General features: G+C 39.4%; 1 protein-coding gene across 1 annotated transcript in view; it reads left to right on the top strand.

The window, feature by feature from the left end:
- The window catches only part of LOC126255192 (uncharacterized), a 298,436-nt gene that overhangs the window by 236,005 nt on the left and 43,634 nt on the right, over window positions 1–18,797 (top strand). The window contains exon 7 of the mRNA XM_049955377.1: window positions 18,357–18,544. Within this exon, the coding sequence (XP_049811334.1) occupies window positions 18,357–18,544 (188 nt within the window). The remainder of the gene's footprint in view (window positions 1–18,356; window positions 18,545–18,797) is intronic.

The following is an 18,797-nucleotide window of genomic DNA, read 5'->3' on the forward strand; positions in this document are numbered from 1 at the left end:
TTAACGTCAATCAACTGTAGAAAATGTACGGCACCTGCATGCAATTGTATTACATATTGTAACACAAATAAACTTCACGCAATCTGACGTGAATGTTTTCGTAGTTACTGAATGTGATGCTGTTTGTCCTGGCCCTGCAGCTGAGTGAGATTGTAAATTCCAATGAATAACATGATGAGTAATATGTTTATACTACACAAATAGAAACTGAAATAACAGTGTTCAAAAATTAGGTAATTTGCCACTTTGCTCGAAATTTGAAAAATTGGTATTTTTTGACGCGCTGTAGCGACTTAGATACTGGGAGTAGAAAAAAATGGTAAGAATCAAATTTGTAGAGAATTTTGTGCTCTTTAAAAAAGAAAATAGACGTCAAAGCGATAGGAGCAAATCAAACTGAGATATTTTGAAAAAACTGAAAAAAGTCCGAAATTTTCAAAGTTTTTGACTGCAGAAAGTTTTCCCCAAGAGAAATTTTGTTGGCAAAACTTGGTTTTCTAACCTTTCCAAGAATATGAACGAGTTAAAAAATAAAATCTTCTACCCCACCTTTTGCAAGGTACAGGCTTTTTTTCTGACAGTTTCACTGGACTAAGGTATACACTCGCGTACACACACACACACACACACACACACACACACATATCCATCCGCACATATACAGGCACAAGCAGACATAAGTAAAGGCAAAGAGTTTTGGCAGAGATGTCAGTCGAGGCGGAAGTACAGAGGCAAAGATGTTGTTGAATGACAGGTGAGGTATGAGCGGCGGCAACTTGAAATAGGCGGACGTTGAGGCCTGGTGGGTAACGGGAAGAGAGGATATATTGAAGGGCAAGTTCCCATCTCCGGAGTTCTGATAGATTGGCGTTGGTGGGAAGTATCCAGATAACCCGGATGGTATAACACTGTGCCAAGATGTGCTGGCTGTGCACCAAGGCATGTTTAGCCACAGGGTGATCCTCATTACCAACAAACACTGTCTGCCTGTGTCCGTTCATGCGAATGGACAGTTTGTTGCTGGTCATTCCTACATAGAAAGCTTCACAGTGTAGGCAGTTCAGTTGGTAAATCACGTGGGTGCTTTCACACGTGGCTCTGCCTTTGATTGTGTACACCTTCCGGGTTACAGGACTGGAGTAGGTGGTGGTGCGAGGGTGCATGGGACAGGTTTTACACCAGGGGCGTTTACAAGGGTAGGAGCCAGAGGGTAGGGAAGGTGGTATGGGGATTTCATAGGGATGAACCAAGAGGTTATGAAGGTTAGGTGGGTGGAGGAAAGACACTCTTGGTGGAGTGGGGAGGATTTCATGAAAGATGGATCTCATTTCAGGGCAGGATTTGAGGAAGTCGTATCCCTGCTGGAGAGCCACATTCAGAGTCTGATCCAGTCCCGGAAAGTATCCTGTCACAAGTGGGGCACTTTTGGGGTTCTTCTGTGGGAGGTTCTGGGTTTGAGGGGATGAGGAAGTGGCTCTGGGTATTTGCTTCTGTACCAGGTCGGGAGGATAGTTGCGGGATGCAAAAGCTGTTTTCAGGTTGTTGGTGTAATGGTTCAGGGATTCAGGACTGGAGCAGATTCGTTTGCCACGAAGACCTAGGCTGTAGGGAAGGGACCGTTTGATATGGAGTGGGTGGCAGCTGTCATAATGGAGCTACTGTTGCTTGTTGGTGGGTTTAATATGGACAGATGTGTGAAGCTGGCCGTTAGACAGATGGAGGTCAACGTCGAGGAAAGTGGCATGGGATTTGGAGTAGGACCAGGTGAATATGATGGAACCAAAGGAGTTGAGGCTGGAGAGTAAATTCTGGAGTTCTTCTTCACTGTGAGTCCAGATCATGAAGATGTCATCAATAAATCTATACCAAACTTTGGGTTGGCAGGCCTGGGTAACCAAGAAGGCTTCCTCTAAGCGACCCATAAATAGGTTGGCGTACGAGGGGGCCATCCTGGTACCCATGGCTGTTCCCTTTAATTGTTGGTATGTCTGGTCTTCAAAAGTGAAGAAGTTGTGAGTCAGGATGAAGCTGGCTAAGGTAATGAGGAAAGAGGTTTTAGGTAGGGTGGCAGGTGCTCGGCGTGAAAGGAAGTGCTCCATCGCAGCGAGGCCCTGGACGTGCGGAATATTTGTGTATAAGGAAGCCTATTTTGGCTGATCAGTAGTCTGTCACCATGGCAGCACTGCTGGCTGACATTGCTGCTGGGATACAGAAAGTGCTTCACTATTGCACTACTAAAGACGTTCTGCAGATCTCTCATCATGGCACTCTATCTGACAGTTCTTCCACTATGGTATGTCATAAGATAAGCGGAAAATAAAATTTCACTGTTCATTGCTTGAACATCCATCATACTCATCCATAACGCAAATGGCCATTCTCCTTGTTTGTCTCTTTTAGGTGTAATGTCGAACCTTCTGGTCCCTTAATGTTGAACCATCTGGTCCATTTAATGTACTCCATCCCTTGTGGTGTTATAGAACTTTATGATATGTCTTTGCTGTGATGCTTTGTGCTAATGAGAAATATTGATTTTTTGTTTCTTTCTTTCTGAGAACGTAACTCACAATCGTGATTTCATCTCTAAAGGCAAATAATGACGAGTACAGTGCTCTCAAGATGGATGGTTTCATCTGAATGAGGATTTCTGGTTTATTTTGTTTGATGTCTCCAGCACTTTAATTTGCGTATGAAGCATCTCTTCTGCCAGCTGAATACTAGTGAGGAAGGTCAACAGAATATTTCAGTACGATCTTTCAATGCTTTTAGCATTCAGTCCAAGATTTTTCTGAACAGATTCATACAGCTTTCTTCCTGTGTACACAGTTCTATCTAAAGCATATGCAGGTGTAGCATCGCATAACCAAAATATCTTTATGCCATACTTAACAAATTTAGCGGGCATATACTGGATGAAGGCACATCTTCTACTGGAATGAGAGTAACTGTGAGTGAATCATTAGAAATCATTCTATTTCTAAACTTGTCAGGAAACATTTCCCATACATAGTGAATAGATGCATGTTGATTGTCTACAGATCAAGCTTGACATTGGTCGAAACCGATTTTTCTCCTTATATCCTCCAATCTGTTTACTAACATTGTGGCCTTAACCAGCAAGCAGTAAAAGGGCAATACCACCCTCCATTTCAACAAGTGAATCATTTTTCCTTGTTTTACCATGTGAAGCAGCCACTCTTCTGCCTTCTATATATGTACAGTTGATGACTTCATCTAGTATTTTCTTCGAGATCAAATAGTCCCAGGCATTCATTGGTTTACAGGTTTTCAATCCAAAAGCTAGACCGGGTGCCTTCTGTATTAGATTGTGAAGAGGCATGTGAGAAGTTGGTGGAGAACATAGCTAACATCTCAAGGTGTCGATGTTGAATGTCATTTTCAGACTCTGATGAAGGAACATTTTCTGAAGTATTGAAATCTTTCAGAATATTTGTATCAGAAGATTCAAAGTTTGTTTCTTCACTACTTATATCTTCAAAAAAATCTTCCTCCTTTGCATGAATCAGCTTCTTCAAATCACTGAGTGACAACACTTCAAAAATTAGCTGCAGTTGCATTTACTGACACTCTAATTTTTCTGATGAAGCCGTAACAAAATACGTGTCACTCGGACAACAGTTGATGCAAAATTAAGCAAGTTGCGATGGCAACAGAACTGGTTCTGGGGCAACACACTAAACTAACTATGCTGGTGGCAGTAGCAGCACAGGACAACAGACTATGCAGCAATAAAGCATATGATTGCAAAAAGATTGCAGGTATACTGACATCCCTAATCAATAAAAGTAATTTCTATTATTTTTGCTTTTCTACTGCTGTTACTACTACAGCTATGACGATGACGACGACAACTAGTAAATTTACTTCTCCTGCTGCTGCTGCTACTGCTGCTGCTAAACCACCACTGCCTCTACTCAGTTATTGTTGAATTAATAACTGCTCCTAAACAATTAGTACCATTATTTGCTCAAGGCTTAGCAAATACTTCTTACTGGTTGTGATTACTTAAAATGAAAACTTATTTATCATTAGAAGATATGCAAAAAATATATTTACTGAATTCTGCTTTGTTAAGCACTGCTTTTGAAATTACTGTTCAAGTTACTAGATGTAAACACTTAGGTTAATTACTGTCCTGCAAACAATTGAAGGTTTAATTACTGTTACTTCTTTCAGCACAGCAAAAAGCTACTCACTGCTTCATTATATTATTTGACTTCATTCTGTTATAGAAAAGCATTGCAATTGCTTCACATTTATTAGGATTTTCTCAGGTTATAATGGATAGGATAGAACCTGCTTTGGTAAATTGTCTTAGGTAGAACTTATAATGAACACTTTGAAATATCTTTCTATTATTCAGTTACAAAATTAACTACAGTGCTGGCTAGCTGTTATAAGTCTAATCAAATAGTTGGTTAGGTCTTACTTTGTGTTGAGACGTCATCAGTGTGTGTAAGGCATTGTTCTTTGGCATTGTGTGGCACAGGCATTTCTTCTTGCCGCTCCACAGTAAACAAAAGTGGGTCCACAGTACTCTTTATATTAATATGTGTCCGCTTAATACATTACGGCCATATCAAACTTCCATCAAGCCATTATATATTTTAGCACCGCTGCCTTACGACCATGTCTCAACACACACGCTGCATCGGTACTGTCTCCATTCTCTCTATTTGACTTGACTTGGCTGATCATCTCTCAACACTGTTCTGCTGGCATGCTCACATGCCCAATGATAATGCGGCTGCATCTCCACTGTACTCTTTGACAACTTGTAACACTGCCTAAGCAAGTGTGTCTACATGCGGCTAGCTAACATTAAAATTCATTCAATTTTACAATAGAAAAATGGTCTTAACATTTCACAAGAAAAAAAAAATGTACAATTATTTACAAACTTTGTTTCCCCCTGGGCGGGGGTGGGGGGTGTTTCCACAAAGTTGTTGTTACAAAGTCATTATGGAGAACACATGTAATTGTAATGGTAAAACCCTGCATATTCATTAATGGTGTTTCAGCAAATATTTTGTGGCCCTATATGTCTGTTTAGGGACAACTACGCATTTTTTGATACTTCATGCATGAAGAAACATTTAACTTTGTATTTGGGTTGCTGTGTCACTGCACAATTCCAATGGCATCATCTTGCCTACTTCATTTTTTCCATTCACATTTAAAAAGTGATTGGAGCAGTATTGTGAATGTACTGCTGCATTTCTGTTGCATCAGAAAATTGCAAAGTCCATCAGCAGGCAAAAAATGTGATTTACTCATCATGAAACAAAATGCCATGTTCTTCTGTGCATTTATATGAAAGTAGCATTGTTTGGGCCACAATATGTAGTGAAATAGATCTTTGTTAGTAGCCTCTTGCTTATCAGTCATTTGTCACCCTGTTGACATTAAGTTTCTTTCCTTACATTTACTGTTGTGGCTGAATAGCCTTTATTTTCAGAGATATGTGACATTTCACAAGCACATTCTGAAATTTGCCATGTTCTACCGTATATTCCTTCGCCGTCGGCATTGTCGTTGTTACCGTGAGACACCGTTATACCAAGAGGAAAGGCGCGTCGATCTTTGAGCATGAGATATGATGACCTTAAGCCATTGACAACACACAACGGTCACGGTAGCACCTGATTCCAGAATAGCTGCAGTAGTTAAGATCTACGAACTATGCCCTCTTGACCAGGTCCCCAAAACTTAACTCGTAATGAGATCCCTTCAAAGCAAATTGTCATGACGATCGTCTATAAAGGCTTTGTACAACGAGAAGAAATGTTACAGTCTATGGAATAATAACAGATACGACCAAACTGTCTTGTCTCTTCTGCTTTATTTAACATAACTTCGTTCACAGTTTCATTTCGCATTCACCACTCATTCACCGAAACCCTTTGATGAACAGTTTTGGTTGCTTGACACCAACAGTCAATGATAATGATACAGCTTTTCTCCTTTTTATAAATTGAAGCCCGCTCTCCGGGATGTAATAAAAAAAACCGGTCTCAATACCGCGTCCCTTGTGAGATGCGAATATACTTATCCCGGAATTTACCGCCCTGTAGGTGTACTCAATTTAGTGACCACACTTCACTGTCCGCTATTTTACGTAACTGAATGTCCATTTTTTTAGTCTGATTATACACTGTAGCTATTTAAATTTCGCCCCTATATTTTTCACAACGCACAATTAGCACTTCGTTACTTGTTTTCTTTTTTTTCTTTTTTTTTTTTTTCTTCTAAGAGTAAACGGAAAAAAAGACGCCGTATCATCGGCTTAGTCGATATAAAGCAAAACACCTTAATATGCCCAATTTTACCTCTTCTTATAGGATCGGCTACCTTACCCATGAATTTATTACATATTATTTCCAATAACGCTAAACAGATATCGCCGTTATATTTTAATTGTATTCAAAAGCATGTTACTACTATTATGACCGACCAAATCGTAACAAATCGCGCGGCGTGCGTTTTTAACGATAACTTTACGCTATTCAAGTTCCGTTACAGCTGTCTTGACTCGTAATGTTACACGGCCCCCCAGACTGTGATGTCTTGAAGAGGGTTCCAGACAGAACAGGCTTTTTTTTTTTTTTTTTTTGTGTACTGTGACAGGAGAGGGTATTTGTTTCGGCGAATACACTCACTCTCAGATTCACTCAACAAGTCAGTACATACATTCTACAATATTTAAGTTGAGTTAATGGGCCTAGACAAAATGCCCTTAACTAAATTCCACATTTGTTTATAGGTTGTCTTAGGAACACTTCGCACTAATCACTTCATTTTCACACCACATTTTTTTTTTTCTTGGATGAAGCCCTCAGTTCTTCAACCGACTGTGCAAGGCAGGGATCACAGCCGGGTTCGACGATTGGCATCCTAGGCCAAAACCCTTATCAGGCCACTTGTTTAACCAGAGAGGATTTGGTCCTTTTTTTCCTCTTAATTCCACTTTTAAATCATCCATCCTCGCTGTTCGGTGAGAGGATAAATCGTATTTCAGCGTTGTCATTGTTGTTGATACCAAGAAGGTATCTCATGGAAATCGTCGGTACATTCTTTAATTTTCTTTGTAAGTTAGTATAAGTACGTATTTATCCATTGGTGCTTTTATTTAGTCCACTGAGTGTAGTCTTGGTATCATTCAGTGTTTCTTGAATCTATATTTTGCTCATTATTGATAATACTTCTTCAGGTCTATGTGAGGGAACAAGCCTTTAATTACATCAGTATCACAATCTGCCAGGAGGTAGCTCCCTTCATGAGGTATTTTCATTATTTTATATGGACCTGTATATAAATATTGCCATTTCTTATTCAGTCTTTTCCTGGTTGATGCTTTTGGGTGATTTCTCAATAAAATTTCTTCCCCTACATCATATGTGACTACTTTCGTCACATTTTTATCAAAACGGGTTTTTCTCAATTGTGCTTGATGCTTCAGGTTTTCGTAGACCTTCTTCACCATATCTTCTTTCTTGGTAATCTTTTGTTCTATCGCAGGTAATTTCTTCATCCATTCTGGCACAATACTTTCACCAAATACTATTTGGTTAGGTGAATAACCTGTCGATAAGTGTGGTAAGTCATTATACACTTTCTCAAATTCATAAATCCAATCGATCCATTTATAATGTTGTTTGGGTATATACGTCCGTAAAAATCGGTTCAACTCTCGGAAGATTCTTTCAACCGGATTTCCACAAGGGTAAAATCTTGAGATGTAAATGTGCTGGATTCCTTGTTCTTTCATAGTGTCTCTCCATACTTTACTTGTATAATAAGCAGCATTGTCTGTCAAGATCACTATAGGTTTGCCAAGCTCAGTTATATAGTTGTTAATAAATTTGCGTAACATGGGTCGAACGTGGAGATTTTTCAAAGGATATAATTTCACATATTTTGAAAAGAGATCATAGAAAGCCAATACATATTTGAACCGTCCACGTGTCACGGGACATGGCCCACAGACATCACATGACACCAACATTAAAGGTTGTTGTGGGATGATAGGATGTAATTCTATCTTCCGACAATAGTTTATGGGTTTCGCCTTCTGACATATTTTGCACTTCTTAATAATATTTGTAGCTATACGTCCCAAATTTGGATGATAGCAGTATTGTGCTATTTTGGCTGTACATTTAGCGGAACCAAAATGACCCCAATTCAAGTGAGTGTACCATACTAGTGATTCTAAATATTTATTTGGAACACAAAGTTTCCAAACATCTTCTTCATCCTTCCTCCGATACAATATTCCGGATTTTAATTGATACTGTTCTTGAGAGTGACTTAACGTTTTGCTTTCAACAGCATGCCTAATGGCTTTCCACAACTTATCATCTTCTTGCAGTTGTGGAAGACTTCGAGATAGCTGTGAAATCTGCCTCTCACAATATTGCCTTGATAAATTCATGACTTTAAAGTCAATAGTCCGTTCTTCACACTCGTTGTTTTTCTTTCTTTTCGGTAGTCTTGAAAGAGCATCAGCTATGATGTTGTCTTTCCCTCTGATGTATTTGAGCGTAATATCATATTCTTGCAGTAGCAAGGCCCACCGGGTTAAACGTGAATGGAACATCCTTCCTGTTAAAATAAAAGATAAAGCTTTGTGGTCGCAGAATACAATGATCTTCTTTCCATATACAAAATAGCGAAACTTCCTAAGGGACCAGACCACGGCCAGTACTTCCAATTCAGTAGTACAATATGCACGTTCACAGCTAGAGAGTGTTCTGCTGGCAAACCTAATTATTTTGATGGTACTGATATCTTCTGGATTGTCCATCTGGAAAAGAGTGGCACCCAATCCTGTTTCAGAAGCATCCGCAGCAATATAAAAATCTTGATCAAGTCTCGGATGATGTAGCAGTGGAGCATTAGTCAAAGCATTGCGGATGTTATCAAAAGCTTGCGTGCATTCGGAATTCCACTCCCACATGACAGTTTTTCTTAACAGCCGTAACAAACAGTCTTGGCTTCCTAACTGATTGGGTAAAAATCGTCGAAAAAATGAAACTAAGCCGATAAATGACTTTAATTCCGTTCTATTCTTTGGATAAGCACATCTGTTAATCGCATCCATCTTTTTAGGATTTGGTTTTATCCCTTCAGGAGTGATTATATGTCCAAGAAATTTCAATTGGTTATGAGCAAACTTGGATTTTCTCAAATTTACAGTAACTCCGTATTCCAAAAATTTCGCAAAAACTCTTCTTAATAAGTCCAAATGTTCCTCCCAAGTTTCAGAAGCAATTAGCAAATCATCCACATATAAAGTAACTTCATTCAAAAGGTCTCTGCCCAGTACGGTATCTAAGGCCGATATGAAAACACCACCGCTTATTTTCAACCCAAATGGCATGACAGTAAACTGGTAACCTCGGCCCAGAAAAACGAATGCAGTATATTTTCTAGATTCTTTCGATATTCTAGTTTGCCAATATGAACTACGCATATCCAAAGAAGTTAAGAAGCGGGCACCATAAAACTTTTGTACTAACTCTTCTAGGTTCTCCGGTCGCGTTTGTACAGGTATAATGATCTTATTGATCTCTCTGGCATCCAACACCAATCTGATGTCACCATCGGGTTTAATTACCGCCACAAGAGGGTTACAATATTCAGAATCTGAGGGCTCAATAATACCCCATTCTAACATTTTATTGACTTCCTTTCTGACTACTTCTTTCTTTGTCCATGGGATAGAATAGGAAGTACGACAAAAGGGTTTATGTGCATACGTCTTTATATGGTATTCAAAGTCTTTTATTATACCCGGACGTTTACTAAAAATCGACTGATATGCTTCCAACAAGTAGTACAGTTCATCCCTTTGGATAACAGATAAATATTCTGATTCTAACACCTTTTCCTGCAATGATATTTTATCCATCATTTCTTCAGAACATTCAATAAGGCATATATCATACACATTTTCATCATCAATACTGACATATTTTACCATTAGATTCATACACAATTGATTTGGAATTACTCGGCCCTTTCTCAGGGTGGTTGTCAAAACATTACCATTGGAATTAAATATACATTCACCTTTCTCTAAATTAATGATTGCACCAGTCTCACATAAAAAATCCAAACCCCAGATACATGGTACTGTCATTTTAGGAACAACCAGGAATGTACTTTCAATTTGAGCCCCCTGTATTGTAACGTCAACACGTACCTGTTTCACAACTTTTTGCATTTTTGCGCTGAACGCGCCAGACACGGTACATCCTGTGATAGGAAAAGTGGGCATTTTTACCCCTCGGCTTATCTGTTTTAAACAGTCCATCGTCATGACACTAATAGTTGCTCCAGTATCAATTAATATTTCAACATCAACATTATTTATACTTGTTGGAATTATTGCCTGTAAAATTTGTCCACATTTATTAGAAACTTCAGGTTTTTCTTCAATTAACTCATTCCTTATATCCTGATTATTATTGTACCTTAATACTCTCACTTCAAATTGATGCCTGCCTTCCTTCTCCTTTCCAGTCACCCTAGGAAGGCGTTTGGTGACTGGTATTAGTTTAATCTATCTCGTTGAGTCATCGGTGGGGGTTCATGAACTTCCACAATCCGTACAGTATGATCCGAGTTATGGTATTCACCCCGTCGCACATTGGAGGCTCCTTCGCCCATTGGTATAACTCCTTGTGCTGGATGAGGACTCGAGGCATTTGTTCCATCCTGCCGATGAACATTATGCTTCGAATTATCTTCCCAAGGTCGAATGCAATTGGGTTCATCACTTGGGTACCTGTTACTCTTATTAATATCACTACTATGCACATTCGCGTCACCATATCGAGGTTTACCTCTAGCACAGTAAGTATCTCTTCTATATTTATTATAATCATTGTTTTTATTGCAACCATAGGATGAAGATTGTCCACGCTCCTGTGATGCGGGTTTGACCTGGTTTTCGGTATTATTATTATCATACGTTAAATTATTATTATAATTACTCGTATTACTATGAGTGTGAGTCGACATTTGATTACTACTCATTTGTCTTGCGTCTTCCATAATCATATCTATAGAGTCAATCACCGACAAGAATTGTTCTACATCGTGGTCAGGAACATTTATTAACTTTTCACGTATATTTTTCGGGCAACCTTCCCTTCAAAATTCTGATCACTTCCTTGTGAGAAATTGGATCACTCCAATAACGTGTCTTATTTATGTACTTTTCAAAATATTGCCTTAAAGTACTCCTTTTACTGTTAAAATACTCAGGTTGGTAAACCTCTTTTCTTAATTTCTCTTGTTTACTCGACGACCAGTATTTAGCCAAAAAATGTTGTTCAAACTGAGCGCAAGTATGGCAACTTTCACTTACTTCGGCGGCCCATAATGCGGCTTCTCCGGTAATTTTGGATACTATAAATTGAAGTCGGTCATGTTCTGACCAGCTACGTGGAAATATTCTTTTGAAATTATTGATAAAGATTTTCGGATGCAGGTTGTTCTTTTCAGTGGAGAATGTTGGGAATTGTCTACTTTTAAAAATGCTGTTCTCCACCTTTAAAGAAGACAAATATCCTCGCTGACCAAAAGAATCATCATCTTTACCAACCGAATCATCAACTTCCCAATGCAAATTTGCACCACAATTGTACTTCGTATTATCACATGTTCGGTTGTTTTTCGACCTATTCTCCGAACGTTCGTCCTCTGTCAACAAATTTTGTGATGACTTTCGTTCTAACTCCGCCAATTTATGATTGGTTTCCTTTTGCCATTTAGGTAACTCATCAACTATTTTGTCTTTTATTTTCTGAAATTCGCTAGTGAAGAGCTTAATTAATTCATCATTTCTACTTAGGTGATCATTGATATTTTCATTTGGCTGGGATCCAATAGTAGTCTTAACCTTGTCTACAATTTCATTTCCTTTTATTTCTATCCATTCAGATAGATCTTCGTCAAGTCTTTTAGTTTGATCTACTAAATACTTGTCAATCCCCTTACGAGCATCGGACTCAAACTCGACTATTTGTTTAGAAAGCTCTTCTATCTGTGCGCTAGCATTGAAACAGCTGCTTTCACACTTAACCATCCTATTGGACAGGCCATCATAACTCTTCGAAACTACCTCATATTTCTTTTCTACGTCATGAAGTTTTCCCATTAAATTATTATATTGCCTTTCTAAGGTGTTAGAAAACTCTACATCTAGTTCTCCAAATTTCGCATTTAATTGAGTCTCCCAGTCCGTCTTTAATTCTTTCTTAGTATTTTCTAGTTTATAATCAAAGGTGTTCAGCTTGCTTTCCAAAGAATCCATTTTAACTTCTAATGAACCAAATTTGGCCTCAAATTTTTCATTTAACTTTTGATTGTCCTCTTTTAATTGCTTATTATCTTTTTCTAGTGAACCAAATCTTCCATTCATTACACCCATTTGAGTATTTATTGATACCAGCATATCAAATATTTTTTTATTAATATTTCCATTTTGAGAATCAACTTGCTGATCTACTTCCGAAACCTCAAGATCTTTATGTTCTCCCACGCTGCTTACCTTACTTATCATTGTATTTGAATCTCCTAACGGCTCTAAATCAATAACTGTATTATTATCTGTACATGTCTCCTGTCCCACATTGAGCTCATGGGATGCATCATCCAGATCCTCTTCACTTTCCTCTCTCGCTCTACTCATTACTCTACTCAACTGCACATTATCATGTATTCTTTTCGTTCGTTTTGACATGATTATTCACTACCAAGACATACACTTATTTTCACTATGTATTTATATATATTTATCTACCGAAATCACAAGTCTCAACTTCCTTTTTTTTTATAATTATACAGTTATTTTAATCATACCTGGTAGTATCGCTCACTTTTAGCGATTATTGAAGAATACCTCTTTCATTGGACAGACTCACTGGCTGCTAAAATATTTTCCAACTCTAGGGTTCGTGAATCCGGATGACACTCGACTCGATGCAGCAATCCTCCTCGATCGAGCCGCACGTTGTGGCGCCACTTCTACCGTATATTCCTTCGCCGTCGGCGTTGTCGTTGTTACCGTGAGACACCGTTATACCAAGAGGAAAGGCGCGTCGATCTTTGAGCATGAGATATGATGACCTTAAGCCATTGACAACACACAACGGTCACGGTAGCACCTGATTCCAGAATAGCTGCAGTAGTTAAGATCTACGAACTATCCCCTCTTGACCAGGTCCCCAAAACTTAACTCGTAACGAGATCCCTTCAAAGCAAATTGTCATGACGATCGTCTATAAAGGCTTTGTACAACGAGAAGAAATGTTACAGTCTATGGAATAATAACAGATACGACCAAACTGTCTTGTCTCTTCTGCTTTATTTAACATAACTTCGTTCACAGTTTCATTTCGCATTCACCACTCATTCACCGAAACCCTTTGATGAACAGTTTTGGTTGCTTGACACCAACAGTCAATGATAATGATACAGCTTTTCTCCTTTTTATAAATTGAAGCCCGCTCTCCGGGATGTAATAAAAAAAACCGGTCTCAATACCGCGTCCCTTGTGAGATGCGAATATACTTATCCCGGAATTTACCGCCCTGTAGGTGTACTCAATTTAGTGACCACACTTCACTGTCCGCTATTTTACGTAACTGAATGTCCATTTTTTTAGTCTGATTATACACTGTAGCTATTTAAATTTCGCCCCTATATTTTTCACAACGCACAATTAGCACTTCGTTACTTGTTTTCTTTTTTTTCTTTTTTTTTTTTTTCTTCTAAGAGTAAACGGAAAAAAAGACGCCGTATCATCGGCTTAGTCGATATAAAGCAAAACACCTTAATATGCCCAATTTTACCTCTTCTTATAGGATCGGCTACCTTACCCATGAATTTATTACATATTATTTCCAATAACGCTAAACAGATATCGCCGTTATATTTTAATTGTATTCAAAAGCATGTTACTACTATTATGACCGACCAAATCGTAACAAATCGCGCGGCGTGCGTTTTTAACGATAACTTTACGCTATTCAAGTTCCGTTACAGCTGTCTTGACTCGTAATGTTACAATGTGACATTTACTTTTTCTGCCTCCAGTCGCACTCAGTAAAACTATTAGTCACACATTTCTTGCTACCACCATATGTTTGATAATGACCAAAGAGTAATTCCTTTTCCAAGTCAGACTTATTTTGTCGCTCTGGAAGGAGCCCTCATGCATAGTTATTTGCTTCGTTTGTATTTTGATGGGGAGGAAACAGTTAGCTGATATTTGTCCCATGTCTCCCCTTAATAGCAAAATTATTCCTTTGTATGGTAGGAGGAAGCAGTGAGAGCTATCAAAAACATGCATGTAATCAATTACAGCTAGATGGTTTGGTGCCTTAGGTATGGGGATATTCAGGCATGCAGAAGTGTCCCCAAGTGTTGTGTGTAAATGATGATAAGCTCCGACAACAGTTGATGTTTGTGTGTGACAGCTAGTCTTTTCCATAGTGCTCAGAGCTTGGAAGGTAACACAGTATTTATCCTTGTTTCACATCCTTCATTAATGATCCACTCTGTGTGTGCATCTTTAGAAATATCTGTTTGTGGGGGCAGGGTGGTGAGAGCAGAGTACAAATGCAGCATACCCATCATGTACGTCCATCACTTCAATGTCACACAGTTTTACAACAAAATTAGACCCCCTTCTGGACATTTCACTAGCAGTGTCTGTGACATATTGATTCCCTTATCTGTATAGAACTTGCAGAATGTCTCTGGTTTCATTTCAGGCAGAAAGTTCAGGCTCTACAAGAGATATTTGTGCTCCTCTGTTGGCTGTACCTGATCTCGGAGAAATCATATTACTTTACCTCATTTGTAAATAGCTCATGTGAAATAGCAGGAAGCTCATATTTTTAAAAACTTTGTCTTTGGTTACTGATTTATATGAGTTCATAAAATGTAATATCTTTCACTGAAATAAAGCTTTTTCAATAGTCTGCTTTTAATTGTTTGAATCTTTTTTCTTGAACAAATGCTTGCTTCAAAAATTTACACTTAAATCTATATTTGTACTCTACAGGTTACAGGATCCAGTGTAATTCAAGAGTACTGCATAGGGAGAACAAATATAATTACATCTCTGGAATAGTCCATATGAAGTTCAGGATCATTTTACTGTGGTACATTGGAAACAATGAAAATGTTTGAATAGTACAGAAAACAAATACAGTTACATAAAATTGGTTACACATCAGAAACCATTCATAGCAGGATACATGCCCATATGTAACTTTTTGTGTAGAATCACTGAATCTATCACCCTCAAAGCAGTGCGTGTGTGTGTGTGTGTGTGAGAGAGAGAGAGAGAGAGAGAGTGAGTGTGCATGCACGTGTAAATTTACATTAAGCACATCTCTGGTACGCAACAATTTAATTGAAGTTTGTATCATTGGTGTTGGATTGAGTACCCCTACACTAACTAACCCCCTCGGCAGGCCCGGGTGTTAGAATAGGCCCGAGGTAGTCCTGCCTGTCGTAAGAGGCGACTAAAAGGAGCCTCACACCGTTCGGCCTTTATGTGATGCACCGTTAACTCCCCACGTATGCCAAGGAGCAGAAACCAGTCACCCTGGGGCATCAGTACTCCCAGCAATGGCCATCCTGCATGGTGGCCTTTGCTGCAGCTGGGTGGCACCCGTGGGGAGGGCGCCAGATTGGAGAGGGTGTCATCAGAGAGGATGACATGCCATGAAGCTGGTGGTTGACCGCCAGCAGTCTCTCAACGGGCAAAGAAATGCTAAGAAATATAACTCCAAATTGTTCCCCTCCCTGGCCACACCATGGGAGGAATGCCAGGCTAAGGATGGAAGTGAAGCTTATTCACCCTGGTATGTACGAGAGTTGATGGGAAATCTTTCATGTCCATGAAGCCTCAGTTTTTTTGGTGCATTTTTAGGACAAGTTTGGGGAGTTGGAGGGCTTGTCCAAAATGCACTTTTGGTCAGTCTCTTCCCAGGTTTCTGCTAGTGGGAAAGATGACACCTGCCAGTGGCTGAAAAGACAAAAAGCAGTTGGTTGTAGGGCTGGGCTTCACACTCTTTCTCAGTCGCGGAGTCTGAATCACTGAAGTCCTCCGAGCCAGGGAAACCCAAAGAGCAAAGCAAAGAGAACTCCAAAAAGAAGCTCCCCAAGACCAAAGGAATTGCGGTGGCACTCATATCACCGCTGCCTATAAGCTCTGCATCTGCGGATGAGGTGGAGATTCTGGCATCTGCTGAGAACCTAGATCTCACCGGATCCTCAGACACAATGGATATAGACTGCTCAGGCCAAAGATTGATGGCGACAGGTGACCCTGGGGCGTAAACTGCCTCATTGAAAGTTCCATGCCTTCCCAGTGTTATGATGACGTCATCCTCCAGTGGAACTGCAGCAGTTTTTTCCCCTGCTTGGCTGAGCTACGGCAACAGTTAAGCTTTACACCTGCTTTCGCTTACACCTTCTTTCTGCATTCCCCTCCAGGAAACCTTATTCCTGGCAGTGCAGTCCCCTGCCCCCCGTGGCTATAAGGGATATTACAGGAACCGTAGTGACTATAATAGAGTCTCAGGTGGAGTTCACGTCTATGTCCTGAACTCAGTCTGTATTGAACCTGTGCCCCTTCAAACCCCTCTTGAAGCTGTTATTGTGCTGTACGTCTCCTCCTTCTCTTCTTCTTCGTCTTCTTCCCCTTGTCTAATTATTTTACTGGGAACAAGGGACTGATGACCTCACAGTTTGGTCTCTTCCCCCCCCCTCCCCCCCCCCCTCCCCCCCCCCTCTTTTAAACCAACCAAACGTCTAAATAAACCAGTGGCAATATGGATAGTGTTCACATATATTTTTTCTATCCTGATGACGTGCAGTACTCATCAGTGGCTGTAATGCTTTTGTATGGTACTTTGAATGAATTAATTTTCGTAAGAATTCTTCCAGTGTATCGCAGTTCGGCTCCTGCCTTTCACTCAACTAGTTTTACATGCTCATTCCACTTTAAACTGCTGTGGACAGATTTTAGTAGTTATTCAAAGCTTGTGAGTATTTTCAGTGATTGAGTCCCAATCATTTAATCAAACAATGAGTCTCCCACCTATTTATGTAGAATGCATAAAAAAATTATTTTGAGTGCCAGTTGCCAATTAATGCATCAAATATCAATCCTCTGCAGGTTTGCATTTTTCTACAAGTTTTTGATGATGCATCAGCAACTGTACATACAAAATAATCATGCGGACCACCTCAAGGAGAAACTCTTATCCACCAAATCAAGTAAAAGTATTATGAACAATAATTGACCTGTAACAGCTCCTTTTAATACCCTCAAAGCTTCTGTTAATGACATTAGGAAGTATAGCACCTGGGAAGCTTTCAGTCCAATCTGAAAACTTATTTGATATACTTCAAGCTCTTAATTTTCTCACTAGACAAGAATATGGAATATCTTTATTTGGGTAGGCACCACATTCTTCATGTAAAGTGATTACATTCACTCACTATAGCATGGCTTACTTATCCGAGAATCCAGTCTGTCGTGTCTCCAATCTTACTGGATGTTTTAGTTCTGCAAAGTGTGTAGGGTGTCCTTGTCTTAACATTGTTGGAGGAAGTAGCTTAGCCTTCTGCACAAATTTTATTCTATGCCACCTACATATCATGGTACACTATCAGCATATTCTGGGGAATGAGCAAATTGCAGCTCATTCATCAACAGCAAAATACAAAGACAGCATGCTAATGTCAGACAATATAGAAAATTGAGGCCAGCAAGAGCTCAGCTAAAAGATGCAGGGTGTCAGTGACACCAGAATAATTGTCAAACTGATTAATAAAGAACTGGATCTCTCTATAGCCTTGGCCCTCTCCAATGGTTTGCCAGCAGAAAAGGTGGAGGAAATTAGATGGGAAACATGCAGGATCACTGACAAATCCCAATTTCCTGGGGGTGGGATAACAGAACACCGAGCACCAACATTGCTAAGAGAGTACGAAAACACAGTAATTGTAGTTGTGTAACGTGACACATCCTCTGATTTTTGTGCCCTACATTAAAAACTTACAAAATAGGGAGGGGGTATATAGTAGTAACAAGAATGAATTGGACTGTGCATGTCAACTGGTACAAATTGTTCTGTGGCCATTGTGCCTTCCAAGTTTCTGCTTTAATGTTCTCCGTGTTGTGTTCTGCAAGTTTAAGTTTTCTTATTTTAACCAAGCCTGTATTAGATGTAATGATTTATTTGCATTAAATGAAAAGAATGAAAGGAAATGTTTTCACTGTACTTTCAACATTTCAGATCCTGTGATATATGGCCAGGATTTACCAAATGATCAGCAAATGTATAATTATGTTCAGTTGCTAACTAGAACTGGCAAACTAACATTTGGACCAGGACAACAACAAGAATGTTCAAGATATGGAAGACAGGGTATTTCATCATTAGATGCTATTTCAGCAAGTATATCTCCAACTGTAATTGACAAGGTAAGGAAGCACATGTACCATGTAGATTGCTGTTGCTGTCTTCAGTCTAAATGACACTTAACCTTCTGATAGCCATGTGTATGTGTCAGATACACAGTGACAATGTTTGTTACCTTTTCCGTGAAAGGGGGAGGGAGGGAGGAAAATCCCCCCTTTGTTCTAGCCTCCTCTTTCGATCCCACCCTACTTCAGTCCTGGTCACTGTTTGTTACTGTAAACAGGAAGCTAATAACTCATAGTTCATACCTGAGAA

The sequence above is a fragment of the Schistocerca nitens genome, chromosome 1 (assembly GCF_023898315.1).
Source record: "Schistocerca nitens isolate TAMUIC-IGC-003100 chromosome 1, iqSchNite1.1, whole genome shotgun sequence".
In the NCBI taxonomy this organism is placed as follows: Eukaryota; Metazoa; Arthropoda; class Insecta; order Orthoptera; family Acrididae; genus Schistocerca; species Schistocerca nitens.